General features: G+C 39.5%; 1 protein-coding gene across 1 annotated transcript in view; it reads left to right on the forward strand.

The window, feature by feature from the left end:
- KCTD8 (potassium channel tetramerization domain containing 8) overlaps positions 1–9,288 on the forward strand; it is a 218,924-nt gene extending 209,636 nt beyond the window's left edge. The window contains exon 2 of the mRNA XM_077477550.1: positions 8,046–9,288. Coding sequence (XP_077333676.1) covers positions 8,046–8,506 — 461 coding nt within the window. The 3' untranslated portion in view covers positions 8,507–9,288. The remainder of the gene's footprint in view (positions 1–8,045) is intronic.
- The last annotated feature ends 379 nt before the right edge of the window (positions 9,289–9,667 follow it).

Below are 9,667 nucleotides of genomic sequence, written 5' to 3' on the forward strand. Positions count from 1 at the left end.
CGGACAAAATCAGTCGGAAAAAATGCGCCGGATTTTGTTTTCGGAATGTCCGACCGTGTGTACAAGGTCTAATGGCAGTTTTTTTTCGTTTTTTTTTTTATATTTTAAAGTTGCACTTCTGTTTGTTAAAAAACAATCATTTTGTTTGTTTATGAAACTTGTTTTATTTATGAAGAAGATATATATCACAACAACTAAATCTGTGTCTGTAGTGCATGTTCAACCTTACTACCATAAATCAGGGCTCGACAAATCCCAGGGGCCAGGTCGCAATTGCGACTAGAAAATGCAGCCTGGCGCCTGGGTTATTGTCAGTCCCTGTGGCTAGCGGGGGGGGGGCGCAAAATTGCAAAGAGGCCGGCAAGTGTGTTCTGATCCCGGGGGTGGGGAGTGGCAACTCTGTGAGGACGGAACTGTGAATGGCGGGTTAGGGCAGATGCAGGTCTGTAGTGTAGTATGATGGGCGGGTTTGGGGAGAAGTGGAGCTGGCAGCGGAGCAGAGCCGCTGGCAGGAAGTGTCCCCTGTGTGGCTCTCTTCTCCCTCCTGCTGGGTGAAGGTCTTTTGAGCTGTCCGGTGAGACTACCTGCAGTAGGAACCATTGGCTGTGAGTGGGCTCAACAGTGGCCCGGAGCCAGTTACCACTTCGCAGAGGATCCCCTGGGTGCTCCAGTTCCGCCCTTGGACGAGCTCCGAGTCAAGTCTGCACATCACGCATCTGTGCCTAACCAGTGCAGCCTTACCAGTGTCCCATCAGTGCAGTCTTACCAGTGTCCCATCAGTGCAGCCTTACCGGTGTCCCATCAGTGCAGCCTTACCAGGGACCCATCAGTGCAGCCTTACCAGTGCCCTATCAGTGCAGTCTTACCAGTGTCCCATCAGTGCAGTCTTACCAGTGTCCCATCAGTGCAGCCTTACCAGTGCCCCATCAGTGCATCCTTACCAGTGTCCAATCAGTGAATCCTTACCAGTGCCCCATCAGTGCAGCCTTACCAGTGTCTCATCAGTGCAGCCTCATCAGTGGCACCAATAGTGCTACTCTTCCAGTGTCCCATCAGTGCAACCTTATCAGTGTCTCATCAGTGCAGGCTTACCAGTGTCACATAAGTGCAGCCTTACCAGTGCCCCATCAGTGCACAATCAGCAGTGTCCCATCAGTGCAGCCTCAGCAGTGCCCCATCAGTGCACCCTCACCAGTCTCCCATTAGTGCAGCCTCATGAGTGCCTTACCTGTGCGCCCTCAGTGCACCCTCAGCAGTGTCCCATCAGTGCAGCCTCAACAGTATCCCCTCAGAGCAGCCTCACCAGTGTCTCATCAGTACCTATCAGTGCAGCATCATCGCCACACATTAGTGTAGAAGGAAAATTACTTATTTGCAACATTTTATAACAGAAATAAAGAAAACGTTTTTTGTTTTTTTTTCCAAAATTGTCTGTCTTTTTTTCATGTATTTAGCAGAATATAAAATGGCAATTAAATACTACTAGAAGAAAGCTCTATCTGTCTGAAAAAAATGCTAAAAATTGTATTTGAGTACAGTGTTGCATGACCTCACAATTGTCATTCAAATTGTGACAGCCCTGAACGCTGAAAATTGGCCTGGGCAGGAAGGGGGTGACAGTAAACAGTAATCAAAGAAAACTGGCACCTAACTTTTTTAGCTGGCTCCTAGATTGAAAGCAAATTTGTAAAGCCCTGCCATAAATAACATGTTTTTTACTTCAGGAGTATATAATGCACCTGGCAATTCTAGAAAAATCCTTAAAGGAGAAGTACACTCAAAGTTAGTTTGGCTGTACTTCTCTTGTGGATCACAGGAGTGCAACTTCGGTCTGCATTCCTGTGACCCATTTTCAGCAGACAGAGGGCTGAAGTTCGCTGTCATATGATGCCAAAGTGATGATCCACGCTCTGGAAAGATCAGTATGGACTGACACCCGGCTCAGCCTCTCAGTGAGTACGGGGCGGGGGCGCAGAACAGAGAGCAGTGACTGACAGCCTCCAGCTGTCTGCTCATGGAGCTCTGAGAACCGAGTGAGTAACAGTGTTTGATCGCTCGGTTCTCAGTCTTAGAGTTGGCAGCAGACAGATGCAGCATCGGTATGTATGATTCAAGAAAAAAAAAAAACATTCCCATACTTCTCTTTTAAATAAAATGCATTACAATTTAAGTAAACCTATTTTAGTTGACTAAAATGCACTGGGGTTTATAGTTGCCTAAAATCGAATGTAACTTTTAGGCAACAAAAATACAACTAGAGCTAAAACAATTCAGATGACTGAAATATGGTTAAAACAAAAATGGCATTTTAGTCAAGAGACTATGACTAAAACGAAATAAAAAATTTACGTCAAAATAACACTGGTAGCATGTCTCCACTTTTTTAATGCTGCTTTTAACTTTTGAGGCATTTAATTGTAGCATTTATAAATGCTACATATGACAGCCCTACAAGATACTGTAAGTTCTTACAATGTATTTACAAATATAGGGTGCTGTCAGTGATATATTTGGTTAAGACTAAATCTTCTTGAGTAAGAGTGCTTTTTCATTGGATAATGCTAAAGGGGGCCACAGAAATATAGCAGAATATTCCCATAAAGGTTTCCTGAAATGTAAAGAAAATAATATTTTGAAAATGTAAGAAATTGACATTAGATTAGGTGTGCCTCCTACTGCTTACCAAATGCTGCAAATGTCATTTAGAATTCTGGCAAAAATAATCTGATATAAAAGTGTGTGTAACATCTTTTATAAGAAAACATACCTATTTAGATATATAAGAATTACAAGATGCAGACATATTGTCAGGTCTGTGGCTATACAGGAATACCCCACTTTTAAGTGCACAATGGGGTTTATTTACTAAAGCTGGAAAGTGCAAAATCAGGCTCACTTCTGCATAGAAACCAATGAGCTTCCAGGTTTTATTACCAAAGCTTAACCTCCCTGGCGGTATGATTATTTCAGATTTTAGGTGCTTAAAGCGGTACAATTATTTTGCATGAAAATTTGGCGTTTTATATTGTAGTCCTGTAATTCTTAGGAATAACTCACTTAAATCTGTCCAAACCAGAGTCTAGCAGACATCCCGGGTATGATAAAGTTTGAAAAATGAAATCAGAAATTATAATATAATAAATACCTATAAATAATTATACCAAATAATAATATAACAATAATAAAAAGTATTCAATAATGTAATCAAATCAAAAACACTGAAATTTGCTCAGTTGCAGAATTGTCACTGTCATTACTTTTCAGTATTTGATGACGGATCTCCCCACAAATCGCTTTCGCTCAATTCTGCGAGTGATTCCAATATATTATCATTGTTTTCTAGCTGGTCTAAAACCTCTTTTGATGTAAAGGGACAGTTTTGGTTGCTATGGACAATCTCCAGTTTCCAGGCATAAAGAACAGTTTTTATAATATAAAACTGCATGCAGGACACTGGGCAGACCACTAGGGACAAAGGGTGTGTGAAATAATTACATACATCAATGTAATCTGTAAGATTACATTATACTGTATGTAATGTGTGTGTTTTACTTTTTGAATTTGGCGCCGTTCTCCGTCCCCATGCGTCGCAACGCTCGCAAGGAAAGGAGCTCGGCTCCGTGATAGATCGAGCGGAGAACAAGCCACTCACAGTGCGGCGGGACATCGCTGGATCCAGGGGACAAGGTAAGTAAGCGCTCCCTGGATTCAGCAATGCGGTTCCGAGTCTGGCTCGGGATTAACGCTTTTGGTACAAAATTTTCACCCCGAGCCAGACTCTGGAATACTGCCAGGGGGGTTAATTGAAGAAGTCGAGGTTAGAAGCTGATTGGTTTCTATGCAGAAGTGAGCCTGATTTTGCACTTTCCAGCTTTAGTAAATAAACCCCATTGTGTACTTAAAAGTGGGGTATGCCTGTATTAAAAACTGCCTGGATTAGTTGACCTTCTTTTGATTGATTTACTAAAGGCAAATAGACTATTCACTTTGCAAGAGAATATGTACTTTGCAAGGGAATTTTCACCAGACCCTAATGAATAAGGGGAAATTGACTTCCACTATCCAATCATGTGCAAGAAAAAATGCAGTTTTCTGATTGTATATTCTTTGCGAACTAAATTGTTATGATATTTACTAAACTCTGGAGAAACGTCCTTTGCAAAACAGTAATTCCCTTGCAAAGTGAACCAACCCTATGGAATTATAGTTTTATAATTTATTGAAAAACTGAGGAAGTTTAAAGCGGAACTGATCAGTAGTGGCCGCTGGTGGTATATTTTTTTGGAGGGTGGCAAACAGGTCCCCCCCAGTCGGTCACCAGCCCTGCACTTACCCCATCTAGGTCATGGGCAGCACTTCCTCAGGGCAGTGGATTCCCCTGCTTCTCCTCCTCCTCTGCATCAAGGTGGCTTCCGCTGTGTGTCTCCTTCCTCCTCCTTCTCCTAGGCGGCCAATAGGATTGATTCTCCTCTCGGCCAAATGAGTGATGGGTCTCAGGCCAGGAGGAGAATCAGGAAGATAATAGCTAATATTAATTCGCTATTGACACACAACTGGGTGGGCTCGGGGTGCAGTGCTCTTCGACCCAAGCCCACCCTTTTTGAAGGCCAATTAGAGCCTCAGGTTCTACTCATGTGCTTCTAAAAAAAAATGGAATCCATGTGTCTGGAGCCCTGCATGTTGATTAGGGGCCAGGCACATGGATTAGGGTGTAGCGGTGCCCTGTGCCCCGTATGGACGGGCCACCACTGATGCTCAGTCTCACAACCTATGCTGCTGAGGGAGAAAGGATAAAATATAATAATATAATAGATAAGACAAGGCACTATCCTTGTATTACCTGACTTCTTACATCTCTTGAGAACTCCAGAGGCAAGATTGTCCCACTCTGGTATATTCCCATCCACCATCCTCTCCACCTTAGAGTGCTCACCTTTGGGTGTTTCTTCTTTTCCATTTGCATTCACCATAATATAAACTACCACAGAATTACCAACATGGAGAGTGGGTCCCATTGTTCTGACTACAGCAGATGAGTAAACCTGGGAATTCAAGAGAAAAGATCTCATTACTGGAGGCCTTTTATATAGAGAAGAATCTATTCATGTGTGTAGCACAGCAAAGGCCATAGAACTTTAAGTATTTATTTTCGGTTGACAGATCCTTTAGTGAAATTCAAAGAGCGGTGCTGAAGTTATACCCTACAGTAACCAATAGATTTTAGTTGAACTAAGATCACTGAAAGATATATTCTGATTTGTTCACTATGGATTACTAGACTTTATTAGGTTTATTTACTAAAGGTTTATTTACTGTTTCCTTTTCTAGTGAAGTTACACACTGCAAGGGAATTTTCCCCAGAGCTTAGTGAATGTGTTGAAGCTTTACTTTGCAAAAAATATCCATTTGTGTGCAATGAAAATAAAAGAAAAAAAATGCAATTTTGCTTGCACATGATTGGATGATGGGTGTTAGCAGAGCTTTCTCTCATTCACCAAGCTCTGAGAATAATTCCCTTGCAGAGTGTTATTGCTTTTGCAAAGTAAACAGTATATTTCCCTTTAGTAACTCAACCCCTATGAGTAAGTACAAATAATGGCATTAAAATGTATAAATCCAATCTGATTCATTAGGCAATAAACAGTACGCATTTATTTTTTTCATTATTCTGCTTACATCCCACAGTATTACAGTTTGTTAACAATTTTAATTCATCATTAATAGATTCACCAAACTGGTTGCATTGGGTTATTGCTCTTTGCATTTCAATGCCTAATTTTCTATATTATGTTTACATTTTTTGTTTAAAAAAAACGATTTTATTTCTTTAGAAGTTACAAAACATAATTGTTAGAAACCTAACAGGGGTGATTTATTTTTTGCCAGAATTTACATTAATCCTTTGCAACAAAGTGAATAACTCCATGTGAAATTATACATCTAAGTTTTTGGATGTAATAACAAAGCATAAAATTACATTTTCTTTTGAGAATCATTACTAATAAACTAGTAATAGAAAATAAAATTTTTACACATGAATACTCGTATACAATGGTGCGTATTCATTTCATTGTTGTCTGGAACTCATATCAATCAACCAAGCTATATCAGCTATGTTTAGGTTCAATAGGTTTTATTGTCTCATCAACACAAAATGACAAAGCGGTACCAAGGTGCAAACCAGTAGGCACACAGGCATATTGAGCTTGGGTTGTATAGTTGTTAAAAGTATTCTATACAGCATACACGAATACGTGGAAGACAAGTCAATACCATTTAACCTCCCTGGCGGTACGATTATTTCGGATTTTAGGTGCTAAAAGCGGTACCATTATTTTGCATGAAAATTTGGTGTTTTATATTGTAGTCCTGCAATTCTTAGGAATAACTCACTTAAATCTGTCCAAACCAGAGTCTAGCAGACATCCCAGGTATAATAAAAATTTGAAAAATGAAATCATAAATTATAATATAATAAATACCTATAAATAATTATACCAAATAATAATATAACAATAATAAAAAGTATTCAATAATGTAATCAAATCAAAAACACTGAAATTTGCTCAGTTGCAGAATTGTCACTGTCATTACTTTTCAGTATTTGATGACGGATCTCCCCACAAATCGATATCGCTCAATTCTGCGAGTGATTCTAATTTATTATCGCTGTTTTCTAGCTGGTCTAAAACAATTTTTGATGTAAAAGGACAGTTTTGGTTGCTATGGACAATCTCCAGTTTCCAGGCATAAAGAACAGTTTTTATTACATAAAACTGCATGCAGGACACTGGGCAGACCACTAGGGACAACGGGGATGTGAAATATTTACATACAGCAATGTAATCTGTAAGATTACATTATACTGTATGTTTACTGTTTGTTTCACTTTTTGAATTTGGCGCCGATCTCCGTCCCCGTGCGTCGCAACGCTTGCAGGGCACGGAGATCAGCGATGTGATGCATCGAGCGAGACACGGCTCGCTCGTACAGCGGGGAGACAACGCTGGATCCGAGGGAGAAGGTAAGTAAACTTCCTCCTGGATCCAGCGATGCAGTCCCGAGTCTGGCTCGGGGATACCGCTTTTGGTATGAAAATTCCACCCCGAGCCAGACTCGGGAATACCGTCAGGGGGGTTAATTTGGTGTAATGAACTTATTGCATTTTATACGCTGTTCCTGCCAACCCAGACACCCCAATGGGAGCAGACTGTGTCCTATGGGATGGGGTCACCACATTATGTATTGTTTACGCTAATATAAGTTTTGTTATCAAAAAAATGTAAGTACAGTATGTGGATAATAATATCCAGAACTTCTGGGTGCACAAACATTGGTGTACACTCATGACAATTTTGAATGGCATTGAGTGGTAATGATGTTCACATGTAAGGAACTTGAATACTGGTAGTTCCAAAGTGAAATTATGCTCAACCGAGATAGAGGTGTACATAAGAAGAGATAGATGGTAAGGAAAAACATAAAAAAGAAGAATATATGGAAAAGAGGGGGGGGGGGGAGAGACAGCAAGCTCTGCTCAAGGGGGGCTTCAAACAGGTAAGGCGCGAGCAGGAATTCTAAATATTGTTTTGGTGGGGCTCACGGGAGTTCCTATCGCAGAGATTCTTTGTTTTAATTTCTCTGGCAGGAGTAATGCCTCCAGATACTATATCAGCTATGTTTAGAACACAGGTTCCTGAGGACATTTTAGCAACCTTATATACTGATTGACTGTTGGCAAATTGGCAATTTTACATAAATGGTCATATAGTATGTCTGGGCAAAAGAAGTTTACTAACTAACCTGTGACTAACAATAGATTGATGTAAATTGTGATTTGCCAATGTGATTGAATATGCATCTAGCAACTGGAAAAAAATTGACCAGTGCTTCAGAATCATTCGATTTGCTAGCCTGACCATTTTGCCATGGTATATAAATCTGTTCATTCATCTTTATGTTTAAACCCTTTAGAAAACTTACACTTGAATTGCCGTAATTACTTATACTAAAACATTTTTTTTTTTACATTCTTATCCCTGCAGGATCCCCACAGAAAATAGTATCTCCAAAACAAGATTGTGAAGAAAGTAAGCAAGAAAAAGTCTTAGATAAAGGTAGTGAAAGTGGAACCTCATGTAATGAACTGTCTACGTCTAGTTGTGATAGCCAGTCAGAAGCTAGTACCCCTCAAGAAAATACATCTGTACTTCAGCAATCAACTTCTCATCAACAGAATACTTTAACTTTGGATCGTCCTTTAAAGAAGAACCAAGTCCAGTGGGTTCCAACACCAGACAAACGCAGGAACAGTGAACTTTTTCAAACACTGATTAGCAAGTCTCGGGATAACAATCTTTCTAAAAGGAAAGTGTCGGAGAAGCCAAGCATTGAGGAGGAAATGAAAAAATGTATACAAGAGTTTAAGAAAATTAAAATTCCAGATTATTTTCCAGAGAAAAAACGTCCATGGCAGATGGAACTACTAGAAAAATATAATTTGTAGGAACATTCTATTTACTAGTGAAATATTTGCGCTATGTTTGTGTACTTCTACTGAATTCCTTTACATACACAACATACACCAAGTATACCGTTCTGTATATCTAATTAAAAAATCCTTGTAATACTTATATGACTTTTTGAAATAACAATCAAATATTGAAGTTTTCGGATATCCCCACAAACATTACCCTACAGTGGGAAATACAACAAAAAAAAAATGCATGTGCTCACATTGATGACTATACAATCTGCAAATACCTTTTCACGACTGTATTTATTATGACAATTTTGTTGACTTTTATGGTAACAAATAAACAGTGATGACAAGATTGACGGCTGTAGATTAAATCAGTTGACATATTTCTGAAATGCCATTCAATGTAAATGCAATAAAATACATAGCTGCATGAGCATAGCATTAGAAATAAAAAACACAATTGTGAGATCAGGTGGATCCTTGGCCTTTGTCAATTTTTAATTCAGTAATAGAATTTAATCTATAGTACTCTATAACCTATAGTACTGAGTGTATCTGTATCAATATGATATGCTGTTTGGTGATTTTTGTTTTAACAGAAGAACATGTGAGAGTGTACTGTTTGTATAGAAAGTCTTAATCATTGCTCTGGTTACAGAACATGTATGGCATAGACAATTATTACATTACAAATCTTCAAATACATTTTTCTAGTTTATTATGACAGTGTTAATTGTATCTATATTAATTATTTAAAATATTAATGTTATATGTGGGCTAATTGAAATACAGTTCCTTAACAATAACCTGATCTGTGATTTTATTCAACATAAAGGGCTTGCTTGAAAAAAAGTTAATACATGCACACAGGGCCAGTGCTACCACTAGACGAACTAGGCAGCCACCTAGGGCGCACTGCCACCAAGGGTGCAGCCACAGCCACTGGTTTCCCTACTCTCTTCCCAGCGCCAGCATAATCCTGGTTTCTAGCAGACCCACCATAAGTGCTGGTGCAGGGTGAAAGAATTCAGGCTCCAGCACCTGATGCCGATAACAGAACTCTTGGCTACCACTCCCCCAAGCAACTCCCCAGTTATCACAGATCTGCAATCACTGTTAAATTATGACAAAATGATCATTCTACCCTGTATGTCACTTTGTAGGCTATGCCTCTTCAATTGTCAC

The sequence above is a fragment of the Lithobates pipiens genome, unplaced genomic scaffold, assembly GCF_037356315.1.
Source record: "Lithobates pipiens isolate NorthernLeopardFrog02 unplaced genomic scaffold, aLitPip1_a1.2 Scaffold_13, whole genome shotgun sequence".
Lineage (NCBI taxonomy): Eukaryota > Metazoa > Chordata > Amphibia > Anura > Ranidae > Lithobates > Lithobates pipiens.